The sequence below is a fragment of the Sinocyclocheilus rhinocerous genome, unplaced genomic scaffold, assembly GCF_001515625.1.
Source record: "Sinocyclocheilus rhinocerous isolate Xijiao unplaced genomic scaffold, SAMN03320098_v1.1 scaffold1155, whole genome shotgun sequence".
Classification (NCBI taxonomy): domain Eukaryota; kingdom Metazoa; phylum Chordata; class Actinopteri; order Cypriniformes; family Cyprinidae; genus Sinocyclocheilus; species Sinocyclocheilus rhinocerous.
Window position 1 is genome coordinate 377,361 of NW_015629044.1, and position 24,214 is coordinate 401,574.

General features: G+C 39.1%; 1 protein-coding gene across 1 annotated transcript in view; it reads right to left on the reverse strand.

Moving 5' to 3' along the window:
* LOC107738615 (septin-9-like) overlaps nucleotides 1-24,214 on the reverse strand; it is a 62,031-nt gene that overhangs the window by 35,733 nt on the left and 2,084 nt on the right. Inside the window, exon 2 of the mRNA XM_016550389.1 lies at nucleotides 16,530-17,840. Within this exon, the coding sequence (XP_016405875.1) occupies nucleotides 16,530-17,840 (1,311 nt within the window). The remainder of the gene's footprint in view (nucleotides 1-16,529; nucleotides 17,841-24,214) is intronic.

Here is a 24,214-nt window from a genome sequence, read left to right on the forward strand (position 1 = left end):
TTTTTTTTTTACTTTGAAATACATTTTTGAAAATAATAATTATGTTTTAAGATGCAAGGAAAAGATGTCATTAATGTTTACATGATGAGTACTCAACTTGACCCTTTTAGTGTTTGTAGAAAATTGTATAAATTAACACAAAGAATACATCAAACACAAAGATAACATTTTTTAAAAGATTTATCCTTTTCATTATCCAATACATCCTTATTCATCATTGATGCTATATATACAAATCCCCAAATGTACACGCAAGCTCCCTCACGTACATTTCTACAAACACGTACACACCGAACCCCAAAAATACACCATTATGGAGCACAGCGGTATCCATTTCCCATTTTTCCTCTCCTCTAGAAAGGTTATAAACATTTAGAAAGCAGAATTGTGGCACCCCCGGCTACGCTGTTTGATCCTGACACGTTGAAAGAGGGTGTGATTTGTCCTGTAGTCGAGAGCACATCTGCTGTCTGACCTATATTTCCTGTGCTTTACGCAACTGATTGGAAAGACCACAGGGAAACGTGATGAGCAGGCAGCATCATGTTCCCACAGCCAACATATCAGTGAGTCTGTGTGTGCTTGTGTCAAAACGTATGCCCGTGTGTGTGTGTGTGTGTGTGTGTGTGGTGGAACGGTGTGAGGAGTTCATGTATGTTAATGTGTGTTTGAGCACAAACGCCTGCCTTTCCTTCCAGGTCGGCCAGAAAAGTCATTACATAAAGCCGCTGTCTTTCCACAAGCCAAAAGTCTGGGTCTTTTGTATCAGCCTTGCCACTATTACAAGTCCAGCCTTGCACTGTTTCCCCTGGGTTTGTTTGTTGGTGGAGCAGAGACAAATTGCCATGCCTACAGGCGCTAAACCGTACTGTGGGAGTACTGATGGTCCTGGCCTTTACACAGAGTACTGCTTCCAGATCAGACACCGTATCAGGTATCCTGCAGGAAAATCTTAACCAAACTCTGCTTCTAATAACCTGTCTGCTGCACACGGTTAATTACTCCATCACAGTTGAATACTACAGCACTGAGTCAACAAGACAGGCAGAAAAATGACTGAAATTCTCCCGGGATCAGAGTCCAGCTATTGAAGCTTGGCGCTAGGTGTGGCAAGGTCCTGGATGGGGGGCCCTGGGCGTTCTTTCTAGCTTTTCCAGGTTGTCTGGGCCTGAACGGACATCTTCCCAAGTCATGTCTCCCCAGAAACTGGCAAATTGCTTTCCACGTTGATGTACAGAAGAAAACCTGCTTTCACAGGATCTCAGCAATGGGATGGTGAGATTTTATTAGCATGTAATCAGTTAGATGTATCACATGCTCACCGTGTTTGCGCAAGGCGGCGCTCTGTTGTATGGTTGTAAGGATAGAATGGTGGAAAGGGTTTGTGCAAATTAGTGGCGTGCATAGATGCAAACTGTCAAGACAAATAAAGCCTTTAAAAGTTTTGAAAAATTGCAAAAAGCTGCAAAGTTTGAAGATTTATACACTGCTGTTCAAAAGTGTGGGGTCGGTAAGATTTTTAAAAATGTTTTGAAAGTAGTCTCTTAAGGTCTTATGCATTTATTTGACCCAAAAAAAAAACAGTAAAACAGTACTATTGTGAAAAAGTCTTATAATTTAAAATAACTTTTCTATTTGATAATGTTTTAAATTTCCATTTATTCCTCCAATGGCAAAGCTGAATTTTCAGCATCACTGCTCCAGTAATCAGTGTCACATGATCCTTCAGAAATCATTCTAATATGCTGATCTGGTGCTCAAGAAACATTTCTTATTATCATCATCATCAATGCTGAAAACTGCTGTGTTACTTAATGTTTTTGTGGAAACTCTGCAAAAATTTTTCAGGATTCTGTGATGAACAGACATTACAAAAGCATTTATTTGAATCTGAAATCTTTTGTAACATAAATGTAACTTTAATGTCAACTTTTGACCAATTTAATGCATCCATTCTGAGGATTATCAGCCTTATTAGCGTTATCTTAATGACCCCAAACTTTTGAACGGTAGCGTGTGTCTTATAGAAAGATTGGTAGAAGATCACTTAATTTCCCATAATGCATTCTGAATTTAATGTGTTGATATTCAGTTCAGTAAATTATTCTTCCTGCCATTCCAATGAATATTCCAAATCAACTTACTGTGGTGTTTGAGCTCATATTTTGTAATGTTTGTTTTAATTTATTTTTGTACTGCCAATTATTTTACCATCAGATTACATTTTATAGGCACTGGTTCATAAAAAAAACAAAACAATGAAACTTTAATAAACAGTTAAAATGTTGAGGGTGTGTGATTATGCAAATAATGACTGACATTTATAATACATCGGAGGGCATCAATCCCAACTGTTTCCTGCTTGGAGTCAATTTGTCCCCCCAAAGAGCTCAAAACAGCCTCATCCTTATTCCGTTTCCATTCTGCTGGCTATAGAGAGTAACTGGTCAAGGACCTCTGAAGCTGGGGCTTTCCTTTACACTAACAATAACAGGATCTCACCACCAGATGCTCTGTGTCTATCACTCCCTTTCTCAGTAGCGATATCCACTACACTCTCCCAACTCCCCCCCCTCCCCGTCTCATCACTTTCTTTCCATAGAACAGAAGAGAACAACACCCAACCATCAACAAGGTTGATCTTATCAAACAAGCCTGGACTCAAAAAGACTCAAGGAAACTGCTTTATTTGTGGTGCCCATCCCCCATTTTTCCATGTCCTCCTGGCTTCAGCAGGGTGTCTGTGGTCCTTATCTCCAGACAGAAGGGTGAAGACTCTGTGTAGCCTCAATTAATCTCCCTCTGAAATGAGCATTAGCTTCATCAATTTGCTTAACTTACTTTGAGAGAGCAATCGCTGTAATTGAGTGCTCATCTAATTAAAAATCATTTACACCCACAAAACACGTTTAGCATGTCGGGTTCAGTCCCTTTCAATAAAGCCGTCTTAGATGATTGGAGCTTGTCTGGTCCAGGGTCAGGGATGATCACACGGGTGTGAATGATTTTTATTGGAGGTGGCAAACAGAGCTTGTAACATTTACTATTCAAATTGATTTTAGAGTTGGACTAATCGCAAGGTGTGAGGCTGGCTCCCAAATCTAGCTTTTTTTTTTTTTTAAATGGTTCCATTAGCATACTTAGCATACAGTTTCCCCTGGATTTCTATTAAGTGTGAAACATCCAGCATAACTAGTAACGCCCAATTCTTGATCAAATGACTCGGTGAATCGGTTCTTTTTAGAGAATCAAAAACATACAGCACAACCAGTGAAATCTGAATCCTGAGCGAATGACTTTAATGATTTGTTATTTTTTTGTGATTCACAAACACACAGCATAATAATCAGCAAAGTCCAATTCTTGAGCAAATTATTATTATTATTATAAAAAATCACAAAAATACAACACGACCAGCAAAGTCTGATTCTCAAGCAAATTATTCTTAAGAGCCACTTCTTTTTAGTGAACCACAAGCATGCAGCATGACCAGCGAAGTCCAATTCTCGGGCAATTGGTTCCTATGAGCCATTGGCCTATGGCAGGGTTCCTCAAATCTTGCCCTGGAGGGCCAATGCGCTGCAGAGTTTAGCTCCAACCCTGATCAAACTCACCTACCTGTGATTTTCTAATGATCCTGAAGACATTGATTAGCATGCTCAGGTGTGTTTGATTAGGGTTAGAGCTAAACTCTGCAGGAAAGTGGATCTCGTGGGCCAGATTTGAGGATCCCTGCACTAGATCTTAAAGGATTAGTTCACTTCCAGAATAAAATTTTCCTGATAATTTACTCACCCCCTTGTCAAGATGTGCATGTCTTTCTGTCTTCAGTAGCAAAGAAATTAAGGTTTTTGAGGAAAACATTTTAGGATTTTTCTCCATATAGTGGACTTAAATGGTGGCCAACGGGCTGAAGGTCCAAATTGCAGTTTCACTGCAGCTTCAAAGGATCCCAGCCGAGGAATAAAGGTCTTATCTAGTGAAACGATTGGTCATTTTCCAAAAAAAATGAAACATTTTAAATTTATATACTGTACTTTTTAAACCACAAATGGATAACATGGGGGTGAGTAAATTATCATGAATTATTTTATTCTGGAAGTGAACTAATCCTTTAAAGTTTACTTCTTGATTGGTTGTTGATATGACAATGTATAGTTAAAGATACAAATTTTTATATTTTGAGTTTTTCTCAATAGTATTTTATATAAATAAGTTAAAAATAAATGAAATACTTTACCACTTTTTTGTCGTTTCACAAATAATAAAAAAAAAATGTTTTCAAAATAATTATTCTTCAGCATCAACCAGAATCAGACTTGGAATGGTACCTGATTGATTCCAACAGTCACACATTTAAAGTATGGCTGATTTCTCATCATCAAGGACTGGTTGCAGGGGGGGAAAAAATACATTATGAGGCATGGTTTTAAAGATTAATGATTGACTTTACTATGGAGCTTATTGGTTCGTTCAGTGGACAGGCCCGAGGAATGTGAATGCCAGCAGTGGGTCAGTGGGTTGTTCTGTCAATTGTAGACTATACAGGCTGTTTGTAAGCCTCACTGACGCAGGCGGAGGAACGCAGGCCAAAGTTGGCACACATCTAACTTTTTATGGTAACTGGATGGATTTCAAAGGCGAGCATAAGTATATCTTGCAAGAGCTTATCTTTCATGTTTACACACTTGGGTGAGTTTATTATGGCTTTCAAACGAGGGAAATACACAAGTTTAGTTCAGCACACGGATCTGGCATTTCCTTCCTCGTGAGTAGTTCCCCGTCCTGTCAGAAAAGATAAACACAAAAACAAGCAGCCTCCCATTATGCACATCTGATGCTGCGCTCCTCCCCAAAACACTATCATCCTTTCAAAGAGAGGAAAACAGATGCTTGGAATTAATAAGATCAGTTCTGCAACTTCCCTGCCCATCTACACCACAGATATGATGAGAAACTCTCTATATTTATCCTTGAACTGTGGTAGCTATGAATGACAGAACCGTCCGTCTACAAATTATATCAGGTGCTGTGGAAGTATCAGCTTCAAACAAACAGAGGGCCATTTGGACAAAGAGACAGTTGTTTACCACAAAAGGCATATAAAACCTCCTCTGTGATGTGACTTCAGATTCCTGTTGCCCCCAGGAAATCTTTTACAATTCGGCACAATAAGATTGCGTGTATTGAGACAGCTGGAGCTATGTGGGAACTGGTGAAGTATGTGTTAAAGCTTTCCTGTAATGTGATATAACAGCTTGAATTCATGGAAAGCTCCTGCTCACTCATTGAAAAGGGGAATTCACTAAGAATGCGGATAGTGATGTTTATCTGTGTTTCAGATTCAAGATTCACTACACAAATCATGCAAGTCAGTTACCAGCACAGAAGATCTTTGGATAAGGCACAATCTATAATGAGCCTAATTAATATGCTAATTCCACACTTTTCAATGCATGTATTTTTATGCTAATTTGGAGCTATCAAAACATTGATGGATGCACACTGTTATAAGGACATACTACTTTTATTCAGCAAGGATGCATTAAATTGATCAAAAGTGACAGTAATAATGTGACGTGGCAATGATATTTATAATGTTACAGAGTTCTACTTCAAACACATACTGTTCTTTTGATCTTTCTATTCATCAGAATCCTAAAAAAAGTATCAGAGTTTCAACAAAAAATATTAAGCAGTGCAACTGTTTCAACATTTATAATAATTAAAAAAAGTTACATGAGCAGCAAATCAGCATATTAGAATGATTTCTTAGGATCACAGTATTACTTTTTATTGTATTTTCGATCAAATAAATGTAGCCTTTGTTAGAATAGGAAACTTCTTTCAAAAACAAAAAAAATCTGAATGGTATAAACACCAAGATGGAAATTAAAAAAAAAAAAAAAATGTAAATGCTCATTTGAGGTGGATACATTTTTCATTCAGTAAAAAAAAAATATTTAAAAAAATAACATGGACTTGTGCTACACCTGAAACATTTACCTATAGAGGCACACTAAAAAAGTAATGTGGCCACATAATTCACTTGGCTGATTTGCTAAAATATTACCGAACATATCTAATGATGCGTCATCTAGCGTCCAGTCAGATGCTGGTGGTTGTCGAATAAGAATACAGTATGTAAAAGTGACACAGTTTAGTGAATTTGCCCCCAAGGCTTTTATAAGTGAGTGTCTCTTTCCCACCTTTTTTATGAACTATTATTATTAGTTCAGGCAATGCAAAATTTAATGTTTAGAGCTGTTTTTGCACATCAGGGCATATATTTAGGGGATAGACTCACTGTTGCAACTGTCAAAAAGAGCACATAACACCCCTCATTACCCATGAGTCACTGTAATGAATTAGTGAGAAAGAGCACTTTAGAGTTTACCGTTTCCTGTTTATTAGGATATGGTGCCTTGAAGGCTGATACAAACCCTGAGAGAATGTCAAAATATTACCGAACATATCTAATGATGCGTCATCTAGCGTCCAGTCAGATGCTGGTGGTTGTCGAATAAGAATACAGTATGTAAAAGTGACACAGTTTAGTGAATTTGCCCCCAAGGCTTTTATAAGTGAGTGTCTCTTTCCCACCATTTTTATGAACTATTATTATTAGTTCAGGCAATGTGAAATTTAATGTTTAGAGCTGTTTTTGCACATCAGGGCATATATTTAGGGGATAGACTCACTGTTGCAACTGTCAGAAAGAGCACATAACACCCCTCATTACCCATGAGTCACTGTAAAGAATTAGTGAGAAAGAGCACTTTAGAGTTTACCGTTTCCTGTTTATTAGGATATGGTGCCTTGAAGGCTGATACAAACCCTGAGAGAATGTCAAACAGCTTAAAAGATAACAGCTAAAAAAAATAAAATAAAATAACCAAGCCTTTCATTTCAGATCAGGAGAATAAACAGTCTGCTCTCAGACTCTAACCCTCGGTCTGTGACTGCCATTTGTTTAGACTTTTACAATAACAGAAATAATTGGCTCTCAGCTTCATCTATCAACTCATAACCTGACTTTCTTTTCGCAATTGTCAAGATAACCTTCTTCACAAAGGGTATGGAAATGATGAAAAAACACCAGCCTGCCAATCACCCAAAAGCCCCCCTGCTGAATGCACCAATCTGAGGTCCTTTAGTATAAAAGGGAGTTTTGGGACTCAACGTGAATAAAGAGTGGCATTTTTCTCTCTCTTGAAACCAGAGTACCTGCAGGTCTGTTGTTTGACCCATCTATTTCCCACAGCTCTGTAAGAGAAATGGAAACTCAGGCCCAAGAGAAAGATCAATCAATAGCACATGCGAATGGCCTTTTCAGATCAAAGTCAGCCAAATGTGGGCAGAGAAGCTGTCAAAACAATGGACTCCCTGCATAACAAAGTCTTTGCTATGTGAGATCAGTCCCTCCAAAAGCACATATTTCACAGTTTAAATATAGAAGGCTTCACCAAGCATAACAAACAGCAGATTACCGAAGGCACGAGCGAGGACCGGTGAGTCACGTCTGTAGAATGAAGGTGCGACATGTTACAGCACGGCAGAGCTGTTACCGTAACAGTAAAGACACTCCAGCCACACTCTGATTACAGTCCCTGGTCTGTGATTATATCCTTGACACCCAACATGACCATCAGTGAAGCCCTAAACCGCTATTTCTGCTCGTGCCAGTATGACTGATGCAAGCGGCCCCCTATCGAACCTCTGAGGTACTGTATCAGTCACCCCGCGGAGCAACCGCTCTGATGGTCAGACTTGGATAATCAACAAAGAAATGTCTGGAATGGAGCAACATCTTGGTCTAACAAATGCGGGGATTAAGTTGCACTTCTGATGACAGACTGATTCAATGAACCTTTGAGCCTATGCCTTGATTAAAGAATTCCATATTTCTAAAAAAAATAAATATGTTGAGAATTTTTAATTAAAGTAAGATGATAATGTTCTGGCTAAAGTTTGTCAAAAGTAGGGCTGGACAATAATTCAATATCAATATGTATCGCGATATAATTTTTTTCAATAACGGTGATATGATTTTTAAACACATTTCCGAATATATCGTGATATCAATTTTGGCCATATCGTCCAGCCCTAGTCAAAAGCATCCATTGTTAAGATTCTGCTGAATAACATGCTATGACTGGCCCATAACTGGGCCTTAAATGTATGATATGACATTTATTTACATAAAGTTGGTGTGGCTTAAAGGGACAGTTCAGCCACTCACGCTCATGCTCATGAAAGTATTTTCAAGTTACTTTCAAGTAGACCAGTAATAAATGAATCAAAGATAAAGGGTTTTGCGATCGAGAAACTGCCTGAAATATGCATCATCTCTCCAGTGAGTTTTTAAACACCTACTGGTATCAGAATCACAGATAGAATTATCTATTTTTGGTGAAAATATTCCTCTAAATCTGGTTCAACTAGACAGTCTTATGCAACACTATTAAGTTGTGCAGCCTCTCATAAATGAAATCCTTTTAATACAATTACAATTTATGTACATATCCCAGGAAAATATATTGGACACGGGCTGTCAGATTGTTGAAATTGCTTGACTAATTACATCTTTGTCTGTAGAAAGACCTATGAAGTCTCAGAAGTAAATTCTCAGCAGAAACAGGTTTTTCCCTCGTGTTAAATCATAAACTCCAAGCTGAGACCCCCTCCTCGCACTCCACCACCGTGCCTGTTCACCAGAGGAAAAATACAGATAGATCGAAAACGCCCCAAACCAGCTGCCATGCATTACTGCTGGCACTTTCTAAATCAGCAATTCTGTCCAAGGACCTGAATGATGTGCTCACTCCGTCACATGTTTGGAATGAGCTGCGTGCACAGCCCATTAGCAGATTGGCTGTCCGAGACCATATACCACTCGTTATTAATGGACAACATATATCACATCATATGCAAACAGATATCAAGTTACCAGCTGCTTTAATGTTGGTTCAAACTGTCAAAAAGAAAGTTTACTTGTTGGTGAAAAGGCAAACTTTAGTACAAAAGCTGGATTATCCACATAAACTACATGAAACATGTTAGTTTCTGCTCCACTGAGACTTCATTCAAATAATTCATGAATACTGAAACCACAATTCTACAAAGCTGAACAACAATGTCAGTATAACTAATGTTACTCTTAAGCGCTTGTGGCATTATTAGTTTAGGAAGCGGGCCAGATTTAACAAAGATTTCCCTGTCTAAAGTGTAAAAACCCCTCCCAGAGAACCTATGCATCCACAATATCAGGTTAATAAAAACCTGTTCTGTGTTGTTATCAGCGTATTGTGTTAAACGTAATAAGGTTAGCTCCTCGCACAGACTGTCAACACAACTGAACATCTGAGCTCATGATGTGTGCATACTTCCCTCAGGCTGAAAATATTTTTCCACTAAGAATTAATGAGTCCCATTCAGTTATCTTTTTCCCAAACCTCCTCATTTCTCTGATCAGTTACAAAGCCCCCTATAAGTAGCTGATCTGAACTCATTCACATCAAGACCATCAAGCCTCTTCTAAAACAAAAATGGAGGGCAATCCTGTGGATCACCATTATGTCATTTATTTTTGACATCTAAATATTCAACAGAACGAGATTCCTGAATTCTTAAAAAAAATTGATATGTGTGTGTGTGTGTATATTATATATATATATATATATATAATCATGTATATACTTACTCACTAGCATGAGTCAGAGCCTTGCCCAAAAGTAAACAAAAACTATTGTCACATTTTACTGCGCTGAAAACCCCTGTACATTTACATTACCTTTATCATCATCTGGCGTTCACTTAAATTTAATCCTTAAAACCAATACAAATTTAACAACAGTATTAAATGTAATCTTTAGTAAATCCCAGCTGTACATTATAATATGATAAATTAAACTGTAACCCTGGTAAACAGGCAAGTCGATCCCATTACTGACCCACCTCTATGGGCCTAAGATAAGAATACTGCTGCTTGTTAATGTTGTCTTATCTGCTAAGGAAACACATTTCCTTCTCAATACAAAAGAAGCTGTGATACGATTGGAAATGGCACCAAACACGGACCATAAACAGCTTAAAAAAGGAAGAAAGAAAAGAAAAACACTAATTTCCTGGATTCAAAAAGGTCTTGTACTCAACTGACCACCATACAAAAATTCACTTTTGCTCTCTGAACTTCATGTATAATTAGAAACACAGAAATTGATAGAGTAAGTAAACTGTTTAACTCAAAGAAAGGCGATAAACTTTTTCTACAAAGCAGAGCACTCTCTTGTTCTCTCCCTAAGTTGGAGGGGATAATGGGAGTGTGGCCTTAAACATCTGCAAGCGAAGAATTTATTCCCTAAATCATTGTCATTAGATCTAGAATAAATTGTGCTGTAAAAGGGAGCAACGAGCTTTCAGCCTTCATCAGGCAAGTGGAGACATGAAGCCAAGACCTAGGAGATGGGGGATGCAGGGAGAGAGAGACTTATAAGGAAAAAAAAATTTTTCAATACTGTAAAAATGCAGAAAGCAGCACTTTGACTGATAAGAAAAAAATAGCCAAGTTAACGGAATTTTAAACTCCGGATATGTGAGGAACTTCTAAGGTCATCGTGATGAAAAGAAACGCAGCTCATCAGCAGACTCCAAACATGCTTTATTTTACCACATAAGTAGCTGAGGCGGTTTCAGAAGAGAAACAGTCGTCTGTTCTAGAGGTCTTGCTGTATTTATGAGCAGCTTCAAAGATGATTTCTCTCTCTCTCTCTCTGTTAGAGGAAGAGAGCAGTTTTTTTTTTGGCTGTTTTTGCTGTCATGTTTTTTTTTTTACTAGCAAAACATCTTGGAGCAGTGGGGAGTGATACCAAAACAATAATTTAAGCAGCTAACATGCATTAGCAGAAATTTTTTTTCATTTTTACAGCCAGTTGTAACACGATGCCTGATTTTACAAGACCTACTATATATGTCTATATCGGTGTTAGACTTCAATAAATGTAAGAAACAAGAAGGGGAGAACATGAGTCAGTCCACCTCATCAAGATCTGCGCAACTTGTAAAATGGTTTTCAGTCATAAGTGGACTATTTAAAAAAAGCCCTTTTATTTCTTTTCTTTTTTTACACACAAAATAGTGTAAAAACAGTTCTCTGTGCTGCTAAAACATTGCCTTGTTTGTTTGAGAATTCCAACCAGCCCAGCATAGCAACACTGGCTCAAACAATGTGAGTTTGGGTGCAGGAATATATTTTTGGTTAGCCAATAGAAGATGGGAGGAATGTTCATTAAATCCAATTATTTATTTATTTATTTTGGGATTATTTTTTGGTGCTGTGCTGTCAAAACATTGCTCTGTTTGTTTGAGAATTCCAACCATACCAGCATAGTAACACTGGCTCAACAAATGATGCGAGTTTGGGGTGGGTCTATCTGTTTTCTTGGCCAATGGAAGATGAGAGGAATGTTTGTTACAACCATTATTTTTGCAATTCTGTTTGGTGATGCTAGTGATGGAAAAAATTACACACTTCAACCTTTAAGCAATTATTAAGAAATTATTCTAGAGCATCTGAATTTTACAGATTAAAACAAGATTGAAATATTAATTTGTAATTGCACACTATAGACCACTAGACCTACTTACCTCCTCTGAAGTGTGCATCTGATGGACACTTATGATCCCGTAATACTGTAGTACATAGGTCTTCAGCCCTGCTCCTGGGGACCCACGACTGTCCTGCAGAGTTCAGCTCCAACCCTAATCAAACACACCTGAACCAGCTAATCAAGGTCTTCAAGATCACTTGAAAAGTCACAGGCCAGGTGTGCTGAAGCAGGTCGGAAATAAACTTTGCAGGTTGAAGACCTATACTGTAGTATGTAGTAAGATCGTATTCATACTAGACTTTCATAATTTTCACACTGGTGTGGCATAACATTCAAAGACTAAACTGCTGATTGCTGTTACTGGGATCATTTTCATTGCATAACTGACTACACTATAACATAAGATTATCTGATTTTAAACACTGAATTTAATTTATGAAATTCAAACTAAAAATAGAAAAAATAAATAATAATCGTGTTCTTTTCCAAAACTCAACCAACACACCACAAATATGTCACTCTTTAATAATAAGGAACTGTTAAGTACGTTTTATTTACCCAATACAAAATTCCACATCGTCTCTCGTACCCATCACCATATACCGTGGCAAGCCTACATAGTACACATGCATACTTACAGAGCATACTTTTTCATTATGGTTAAGAAGCAAGTTCCTTATCAAATGTAACACATACTCTTATAGTCTGCAGAATTAGTAAAATAAATAAATAAATACATTCTCAAAAATGTACTTCAAATCATCACGATAATCCTATATTTTACGTCGTTAACATTAGTGTTTACTGATAGCATAAATGAAATGGGAAGCCCTGTTGTCCCAGGACAGCTATAAACACAGTTGGGAGCGTGTTGTGTGTTTGGCCTCAACAGTGAATGATCTTTTCCCTTGTTATCACAGGAAACTGTGCAAAGGGCCTACATATAGCTCAATGATGGGTGGATGACGTAAGGCCAAAATATAATCCCATTTCAAAAAATAAAACAAGTCATAATGCACATGGAACATGATGAAAACATGGGCGGGCATTTCCCATTGGCTCTGTGGAAGGGCTACATCCGTATACGCACTGCGCCCAGATATTTTGAGGGAAAAAATGAAAAGAAAACAAGATACCACCGAACCACTGAAAACACTATCTGAAGCAGATAGCATGACATAAACAGCACCCACATCCCAGACTTCCACCGATGCAACTACTGGGAAGTCGGTTTCATCCGAACTCATCAGCGCAGCCTTTACAGCTCAACCATCTGACAAACAGCAAACAGCACAGCTCAGCCTGAGGTACAAGCCTGGGGCAGCACCTATTTTGCCACACTTCCTAACACTGGAAATGATAAATCATTGTGTAAATGAAGTCATGTTTATGTTTCAGAGATGTTTCAGCATGTGGGCCTGGCTGCCTGGGATTAGAGCAGATGTAAAGACGCCCACCCTGATGTTAAAGGGGTCATATGATGCGATTTCCTTTCTCTTTGGAGTGTTGCAAGCTCTTGGTGCATAAAGAAGATCTGTAAAGTTGCAAAGACTAAAGTCTCAAATCCAAAGAGATATTCTTTATAAAAGTTAAGAGTCAACCACGCCTACCTAAAAGGCTCATTCTAACATGCCCCCACATATCTACGTCACAATGTGGGAAGATTTGCATAACACCGCCCAAATGTTCACGCAAAGGAAGGCGGCATAACTTTTATTCTCGCTGTAGTATTGTTGTTGCACTGCCATGTCGTGAAGGCGCTGTGTGTTTCGTTGTGAAAGCGAAACTACTTTGTTTGGCCTTCCAAAAGAGGACGATATCCGCTTCGTCATGCCTGGAGCTGATCCGTGCTGGTCGCTGAGGAAATACATACACTTTTTATAATCCGTAATTATGTCCCCACTGGATGCAACAAATGCCTCGTTTATAATGGGTTTTCATGTTTTTGTCTCGTTGCTCCGGCCGGGACAAGGCATCACAATATGGTAAGGGGCGTAACATTTCCGTCTTTGTAAAAATCGCGCGTTTTAGAAAGGCGGGGGATAGAGGAGAAACAATAATGTACAGTGTAATGACTTTGATTACATAATTGTAATGGAATTAATTATTATTAATTCATTCAGGTTTTGAAAGGACTCGGATCTGAAGATTCAGAGTCAACCTGATTCGAACTGATTTCAAATTTGTTATTTTACACTTTAAATCAACGGCCGTCCAGCGAGCCGTGACCTCAGTGTATTTTAACAACTTAAATCTTTGTATTTCCCTGGCCACGGTCAACACAATTATGATAATTTGTAAGCTATTATAGTAATTATTATGAGTAAGCTACGAGCTAGGCAGCAAGCAAGGGATCTTTTTGGCAACAGTTTTAACCTTGAAATTATATGACACCAACAATGATTCTTTATAAATGAAACATGAATTTTATTGGCTACTCTAGATTACATCAAAACTAAGCTAAAACACACACACACACACACACACACACACACACACGTACAACTCAGAAAATTGAAGGAATGAGTTAACGGATCTACACTGGTTTCTATACATTCGCGATCACGAGGTATTTTCAGTTGTAGTCCTGATACCAAAAGAGCTCAGTGTTATCTCTTGATTGGATTAGTCTTTATGTGCTGGGGGCGATTAGCAAACCTCATGATGGCTGATCGGGGCATTATAGTAGTGTCCGTATATGATAGAAATCCCTACAACAGTATGTGGAAAATAATGTGTTTTTTTTTTACCTTAAACCGCATAAACACATTTCATTACACCAAATACACCAAATAATGTTCTTTTTAGCAACATCATATGACCCCTTTAACTTACTTGTGAGACGCACAACCAACGCTGCTAGAAAGCTATACAAGAAGGATCTACGTGTCCAAACATAGTTGCAGGCGCCCACTGATTCCCTCCAGTTCAATGCTCTCCGTTTTCTCAGGTCAGGAAATGCACCCCTCTCCCCTCTGCAACATGACCCCAGGAAGTGAAGACAGAGGGAAAAACCCAACAGAAAGAGGCAAATATACAACATGTGGAGCTGAAAATTCCAATCAAAACCACAGCTTTCCCAACATGTACTTTCATCTAAAATATGTCAAAATTCATTACGGTTTGTGGTACACCAGTGCAACATCAAACATATTGCCATTTATATGGATCCAACAAGCACACATGTCACCATTTTAAGGCTTTGCCTTAGTTTCACAGAGGTGTAGCACACCATAATTATGTCATTAATGTTAGCAACCAACATTTATAGAAGCCTAACTCCATCCTCATCATTACTATTATTGATTCAAGATTTAGGACTATTATGTTTTCTGTTTGCTCATACGGTTTCTATCAACAGTCTTATCTCTTTCTGTTGTCTCACAGTGTCTCAAATACATGTTTTTCAAAAAGACAAATGCTGAATTTGGAATTGTGACGTGTGGGGCGGGGCCGGACTCGAGACTGGTGAGTGGCGCAGGTGTCGCTCATCATCATTTACTCCACCGGCCTCACTCCGCTCCCACGGCTCTTGGCCCCGCCCCACTCGTCACAGGAATGCATACTACTCTTACTATTTCTGCCATGTAAATATATAGAAGAAATAATAAGAATAGTTTGGTAATATGCCATTTCCAATTCAGTTAAGTTTTGTTCTTTTCTAATGCAAGTATATGGAAGAGCTGTGTGTTTGCCGAATTCAAATTTTATTGAAAGTATCCAAAAACATGGTAAATAGCTGTTGATGGCTCTAGTGATAGTGTTGCCACAACAACAAAATTGAACAGTTATCGTGTGTAATTGCGTTCAAATGTGGCTTTTTTTCAGTTGACTATAAGAAGCATTTGGAGCAATTCTGATCAACAGTCTTGCCCATTTTCAATCATTTTATTGCATAAAAACTGTTTGAAAAAAAATGGCTTTCAACATGATTTCCAGTTAATTTATTCTACTGTATAAGTACATTTTACAGAAAACCATGCTGCTCATGGAAATTTACAGTTTATTTCTATGGGGTGTTCTGTTAATGTTTTGTCAGCAACAGTAACCAAGGAGGGTGGAGCTTAGTGTCATCCTTATGATGAAGTCGCTTTGGATCTGCTAAATGAATAAATGTAAAAGTAAATGTACTTAAATATCTTTTGAGTCAGGACATTAGTCTTTTGACACCAGAGCGTGACAATACATAATGACCATGGTGCTGACTATGAACTTTCCACCCCATATATGCTTTCCACCCTGATGCCTTTGATATCACTAAGCTTCAGTTCTGAATTCATTATTGTCAATTGCTATGTAAAGCCATACATAAGAACATAATTATGGTGCCAAGACTCCAAACCCTGTCTGGACTGCACTAATCCCAACAGTAAGTAAGGTAGGTATCTCTGGATTGGGTGAGATCATGGTAGCAGAGATTGACACACCTGAGAAATTTAACTGTATAAGGGGCTGATTCTGTAGCCTCTGGCAGCGTTCGACTCAGCTATGTCTGCCAGGGATCACTTTACTGGGTAGGTAGTGATGACAGGCTCCCCTGAACTGCTATCACTGTTTGCACTCAGCTATTTGTTGATATGCCAGGAATTCCTCTTTTTTGTGTCATTTTTCTTCCCTCCTATCAAGCTTTTTTTCTACAGTACGTCAGTAAGATGCAGAAAGACAGCTGTGATGACAGCAGCACTTCAAATAAAGTGCTGCCTTTAGGCCCACACAGTTCTGTTTACTTAACTAATTGTGTTCATTGCAAAGGGCATACCTCCCATTTTAAGTACACACTCAACAGAAAACCTTTTTTCGACATGAAGCATAACCACCAGTGACATGAACAGTGACCCAGTTCTTATGGTTAACTTTAATAACCCAAGTTATTAGTAATTAAGACTCTTAAACTGGAATATTAAGGACACTACATCTTACCTTCTGATCTCTTGAGTTCCTTACGTTGTATTGCTGGTAAATCTTTTTTGATGCCATTACTCAGGGGGATGACCCGACTTGGCTCAGACACTGGCACCTTAGTTTCCACTTTGGAGAAAGAAGCAATTCGCTGTAATATGGAACCCACGCTCTCTTTGACATGGATATCGTCCTGATCAATATAATTGCTGATCTCCATCTGTCCTGACAGGGAAGGTGAGGCAGGGGCCATCTGGACAACTTGGGGCTTAGAGACCACATTAAACTGTGGAGTCTGGGCTGGAGACAGAGGCACAGGAGATTCACTGATGTTGGGTACTGGGATAGCTCCAGGAGGAGTGATGGGCTCTTTCTTTTCAATGATGTTGTTGTTGTTGTTGTGGGCCATGGGTAGTTCGGTGCTGTCCAGGCTGCTGATGGATGCAGAGGAACTTGTTGAGACAGTGGGACTGTTGGATAGTGTGTGGAATCTTGGAGGTGGTTTAGGTGCTCCCGGAGATTCCGTCTGAGACTTGAAAACCAAGTTGTCAAGGTCAAGAGGGAACTTGTTAAGGCGCACTGGATCTTTAGGTCTAGGTGACTGGGTGTTGATAGAGGAGTCCCTTGCATAGGTACTGCTGTCCTGAATGTTATGGGGAATTGTGCTCCACTGCGGACCTGTATTGGTGAATCGTGATCCAGGCGAAATCACTCGCCTCATTCCTGCAGTCTCCATCTGGAGGTCCAAAGAAGGCATGGAGCCATGGCTAATACCCATGGGTTCAGTTGGGATGACCAGAGGACCATCCAGCTCTGAATGGAACATGTTTCCATGTGAGGAGAACTTCTTCAGGGCAGGGCTGCCTAAATGTTGGGCCTTGAATTCCCCAACACCAACTGGATTCTGGTGTGGGCTTGTGTAGGAGCAGAGTTTTGAAGAGGCCTGGTACTCCAGACTGGAAGAGGAGCTATGGAGACTGTCGTTGTCACTTCCTGGCCCGGAAGATGAAGTGAAGCCATTGGGGTTGAATTTGTTTTGAAAAGAGGCAGCTCGGTTGATCCCAGAGCTGGCATTGATAGTGGGCTTTCCCATTGTCCCTCGGTTGAAGGAGAGACTGGACACCATCCTATTTCTCATAACGGGGCTGTGGGCAGGACTGCAGCTGATACTAATCCTGGAGCGATAAGGAGGAGACACTTGATTCCCTGGACTCCTCATATCATTTGTCTTGTTGAGGATTGCACTCGGGCTGATGGGAGATGTGACAGAAGATGTAGGGGAGAATGTGGGGATCTCATTCACATCATCGATATCAAAGGACCTCTTCAGAGCTGTATGAGGAAAAAAGACACAAACTTGATTAATTTTTAATGTAAGAAGACACTCTTGAAGGCTTAATGAATAATAAAAGACGTGTAATAAAATGAGGTAGGTTAAATTGTACCTAATAACCAAAGGGCAAATTTCAGTTCCAGAAACACTAGGCTATAATTTTTCAGGTAATACATTTCTAAATTGGTGATAATACATCAAAGTTTTGGACTTCTTTCATGATAGAAATCATAAATCAGCTAAGACAGTCATTTCCTGTTTTTGATTAAAAGAGGCACTAAAACCTTAAAAGGATACACTTCACGGTGAGGGCAGCCTGTAGCCCTCTCTGAATGGACGCCTGTCAGACAGATTTTGAAGGACCAAGCCATAATTACAATGGTGTCTGTGCAATCTTGCTTTGAGTGTGATATAACAACTGTGAACAGATATGCTTCATTCTAGCATCCAGGTTATATTTCGTAAGTCTTTAAGAGATTGTGACTAAGGTAGATGAAAATATTTGCACACAGCACAAACAATCGGTTAATAATCTTTCATACGAAAGAGTCAATAATTTAGCAGTATTGAGACATTTATACAGTGGGTACGGAAAGTATTCAGACCCCCTTAAATTTTTCACTCTTTGTTATATTGCAGCCATTTGCTAAAATCATTTAAGTTAATTTTTGTTCCTCATTAATGTACACACAGCACCCCATATTGACAGAAAAACACAGAATTGTTGACATTTTTGCAAATTTATTAAATGTCAACAATTCTGTGTTTTTCTGTCAATATGGGGTGCTGTGTGTACATTAATGAGGAAAAAAAATTAACTTAAATGATTTTAGCAAATGGCTGCAATATAACAAAGAGTGAAAAATTTAAGGGGGTCTGAATACTTTCCGTACCCACTGTAAATATACGGAGACTAGATAAATTAACAAACAAACAAAAGCATGATATAGTTAAGTTGAGATATGAAAACACACCTTTGAAAACAAACCTTTGAAAACCCATTATTTTTGCTCCTCATGTAAATGTTTTTCTTTAAATTATATTTGATTTGTTTTTCACCAGAAAACAAGACAGCATACTGATTATGAATAATGAATATGAAAATATTCACAAAAACAGAATTTAAAATACCAGCTGCATCAAAATCCACACAGAGTGTGAAGTAAAAATTATTCATGTCACCACAACATCAACATTTGCTGTCAATTAAAAACATGTGCTAAGGAAATGTACAATAAGACAGTGGAAACAATCTCTTGTGGGGCAGAGCGGTAAGTCTACACCTGGAGCATGTAAATTGTGGTGACACTGTATAATCCCCTCATTCTCCGAAGCAGCAACACAAAGCCGAATGCAAACAGTGCTTTTCGACCTTTTCCCTTTGTGAGAGGCAGTGGCTTTTCCTCCAGCACAAAGGACCAATTCAAAGACACAGTGTCAGGGGCTGAAGGCTTGGATTACAACAGTCCTTCACCGTGACTGAGAATTCCAGTGGTGAACAGTACAAATGTTCTAACAGCTCTGTGGCAGACCCAATTAGAAGTGGCAGCTTGAGCATTTAATGTACACACCATTGCACCATGTGATGACAATTGGATCTGTTTAGGCTATGATGCCATGAAGTGCTTGCAGTACTATCTCGGCTCACGTGCCATCATTGGCATATCAAAAACCCAGGCACCATGACAGAACATCAGAGGCATAACCTGAGATTTTCAACCCTCTTCAGGTGCTGCCTTGTGTAAACAAGCAGATATCAGTGTGAAGTTATCATAGCATCTCGCCCAGCAGCCCTGATTTTATCTTCACCCGGCAGGAGGCAGGGCTGGAGCCAGGGACACCGTAGGGTATGCTACCAATTAGAGTCACGAAGACTACAGGCACTAAATGAAATCACATACAGTGAGGAGACCACAGACCCTTTGTTTCAGCTCGCTCGTCACCATCCGCACAGCTGTGAAAGTTTAAGCCTAATCGAATTCCAGCAGCAAGTCCCTTGGTAAGGCCGACTGTGCATCACTACAAGCAATGTCATTCTTTTCAGCACCCCAGAAGACATTTAATATGAGGAGGACACCATTAGGGTGCCATTTGATTCAATGGAGGAGAGGTTAAAGTTGCCGTGTGTACTCTCACAATGGCACTCAAAGTGATGGAGAAGTGCACTTTGGCAAAGAAGTACGCACCACTTTAGCTGACTACAGTTTCGGAAAAGCGAAAGAAAAGACACAAAGCGAGGGAGGGACAGCAAACCAAGTGGCACAGTCTAACAGCTTTTTTTACGGTGCAGCACATGCAAGTGTAAACTTGTACTCCCCTTTGACTGAGATAAAAAGGGGCTGGTATCAGGTAATTACTGGCACCCTGTCAAACGCTCAGGAAATAATTACGCTGGCAGCCAAGCGCACCATCTCTTTGCTGTTCAATATTCTTTCTCAAAGCTTTGCTGCAGTTTAATCCTCTCTGTTAACACATGGAGCAGCACAATGCCTGCACAATCTGATAAAAGAGAGAAACCTGAGAAGCTCCTTCTTTGCCCTACTCTCTTTCCTCTCGACTGAGTCTCGTTTGCTGCGAGTTATGGCTCTTTGGGAAATTGGATAGATGTTGATGCCTCCTGTGATGATTATATGCTTCCTGTGAAAGAATTTGTTGACATTCCTTCATTTAGGGCATTTTGGGTCCTTTTGTAATTTCCTGTTAACCAGGTTCAATGCAGCTCGGGACTGTTTGTCCCTCTGGGAAAAAGTAGATTCACTCATGGGCTAGACACATTCCCGTTGGTTTCTAAAATAAGATCAAAAGGGACAGTTCAACCAAAAATTAAAGTTATCATTCCAGACAACTGTTTTCCTATTTTTATGTGTTTTTGAAACACAAAAGAACATTTCAACAGTTTTTGTCCATACAATAAAAGTCAACCAGGTCCAAAACAACATTGGACCCCATTGACAGACAGCAAAACACGGAGACATTTTGCAAAATATCTGTGTTAGTTTTTTTTTTTTTACAGAATAAAGACAGTCATACAGGTTTGGAATGACATGAGGCTGAATAAATGATGAATTTTCATTTTTGGGTGAACGATTCCTTTAAATGTTGTCTGCCACAAATAACCAAAATACCTTGCACAGTCAGTATAGCTGTGACCCCTTCTAAAGGAAGCCACATGAAAAGGAATAAAAGAGATGTTTCCTCATGTGTACTATGCGTTCACATAGATTCAGGATCATGCAGTTCATGGTTTTATGACACTAGCTGTCATGCTACTTTGGACCTAAGGTTTATGGTGAGGGGCTGCAAGGCAAACAGAGAGAGGGCCTGAGGATGATTGCAGAGGGGGTCGTCAAAGAGACAAGTGGGGGAGGTCAAGGGGACACCATACAGTCACTGATGCATGTATATTATCTATCCATGACATTTCTGTTAAACACATAAAGATCATATGATAATAAACAGCTGTAGTGTAAATGTAGCTCCTTTCCTAACCTGATAGTTCTGAGAGGGAAAGTTTTAGAGATGCACCTACAGGGAGAGTAAATTGTTGGCCAGGCGGATGGGGGGTATTGGGGGGGCAAGTTTGGGCCTGTTGCGCTTTTCCATCCCCCACCATCACATTCCTCACAGGTATTCCCAGACGACCCCTTGAAACACCACCCTAAGCACATAGCTCACTCTCTGTGAGCCCACCTCTGCTAAGGCACATCTGGAAGCTGAATTCCGAGCTGCCATTTTCAGCATTGCAGCGATGTGAATAAGGCACTGTATTCACCCCCCCCCCGAGGGCCATGAAAAGCTTTCACATAGTTACAGATACTCTCTGTTACACCTTTGTAGCCTTTTGAGTTGAATTTAGCTCCTCCATCATCCTGATCCAGTATAACTGCATGTGCTATTCAACACCAGTGTGCTTTCATTACCATTTCAGATTTGGCATCTAATGTTCCAAATAGGAATAATGATTAAAACAAGGGTGAAAAAAGGAACTCGTGGCTGATAATGGCATTTGATGGGCTTCAGTCCACATACACTCAATATGTGGTATCAACTGTCAGGCAATTACATAGAAACATGCCTGAGCCACATTGTGTTCTCCAGGATTCCTATGTCTTTCTAATTGTAACTTGGCAGCTTTTTGTAGAATGTGATCTAAGAGAAACATCTCAGAAACTACCTTTTCTAAATACTTATCAAAGGGTAAACAAAGGTTGAATAAAGCTTGACCATCTTGTACAGATGTTTAGTTTTGGGTGGATGTGTTTTTAGGAATGATAATCAAACAGAGGCTGAGCTGAGATCCGTCAGCTTACTATGTATTACTAACCTTCCCTTGCCTCCATAAACTACCATTTACACCCAAATACTTTAGAAAGATGAAGTTATAATTAGTGTTTTGTGAGACAGTCACATGGCAAATTTGGAAGGTATGTGCGCATACGAGTCTTTGAGATACAGCCAAGGGAAAAAAAAGAGGCAAGTTACTGTAATTGCCCCCAATCTAGCTCAGTCATAAATTAAATACCTGTGATTGACATTCTGTGCCACTATCTACAAGCTTTCTTATAAAAAAAAAATCAAGAAAAAATAAATAAATAATTAAACAATAAATACAATAATTAAAATAAATAAGTAAATTATTAAAAAATTATAAAATAAAATTATATCCACACTGTGAATTCTGTATATGAAAGATAAAATAAATACAAAATAAATAATTAAATTAACAAAACTAAATTAAACTAAAATGAAAAATAAAATACACACTATGAATTCTGTATATGCATACAGGGGCTAGCTGCGGTTATTTTTTTGCCCAGTGACTATATAGTGCAAGATTATACTATAGGCCTATAGTGTAAGTTTGAGCAGACGTTATTTGGACATCTATTCCTTAAATGGCACATTTCTAGAGTTCAAGGTCTAAAGTTTCTGGAGTTCAAGGTCAATTTGTGTCATGCTGAGTGACGTACACAAAAATTCATAACTTAACTTGGCAGTCCAATTTTTTTCTCCTCAGTAGTGTTCATATACACATACATAGACTCAGTACATAGATATTTCATACAGGCCTTCAAGCTTAGCCTCCCTTATCCCACAAGGCTTTACCAGGGGCCCTATATCTCGTCAATCTTTATTCTATGACTCCTATAATGCTGTGAGGAATGCACTGTATAAGCTGAAAAAGCAAAGAAAACCATCGTCCTTTGTTTTTATGTAGGCTAGACTTTAGTGAATCAGTACCAGGAATCAACACAATATCATCACATGATCCTGGATCTGCTTGATCAAAAATGTACCCTCAAGATACAGCATGCAGTCAGTCTCAAATTACACAACAGGAAGGTTAAGGCCAGTTCTTCTGGACATATTTTGCCTTTCCCTCATTTCCACACATTCACATTTACAGGAAATGCATCCGTCATCACCCTCTGAACAGCCTCACATCACCAAAGTTCATGCCTACAATTAAACTTCTACTGATAAGAAATGGATGACTGCTTTTCACAGTCACTCGACCACAAACAGCCATATAAAAGAACGAAGGATCTCACTATACATCCTACAACATTCCAAGAGGCGTTTTCCTCAGAATGTACAGCGGTTCTGTCTATCTTCACTCAAGCACATGGAGGCACACTGATCTCTTGTTCGGAAATGACCTTATTGACTGGTTTGAGGTGAAGCTGAAAGAATGTAATGTCCCTCTTGTGGCATCTTCTACTAGGAATCACATGGCCTGGGTATAAATCTGAGAAAACTGTAGAGGCCAACACTAAGAACACTACGTCTTTACACTTAAAGTGACATGGACGGTGATGATCCCATCTACTAGTTAAATCCAATTTTGCCTGTCTCAAGTCATAGTACTTTTCAAGAGCTTAATAAAAGTTAGGTGTAACTGACAGAAATCAAGGCATGTCAAGTGATTTTGTTTAACGCATTGACAAAATGTTGAGCACTGTACTATTTCAGCTCTAGAAGGAACACACCCAGTGAACATGTTTACTGCTTAGCAAAAGACACCTCAATCTTCCCTGTCATCATGTGTAATTGCCAGTCTTCTTAAGAATTAGTTTTTGCTGAAGCATCTACCAGAAAAACTGCTTCACAACATTATGAAGGCAGCAAAAGCGCTTCCTCAGACAGTATTTAGCCGACAACTGTTTCCACGCAGCACGCAAATATAATAATAGATGGTGCTTTATTCTGAGTGCTTGAACTAATTTGTTTTTCCTCTTCACATCAGCACCTGTCTAAACACTGAGAGAAACTATTGTTCTCCAGTCCCCGCTGTGTCCGTCCATGACGGATCTATTGGAAAGGGTGCCTCTCTTCCTCAGAAATGTGTGTCAGATTCAATAGTGGACACGGC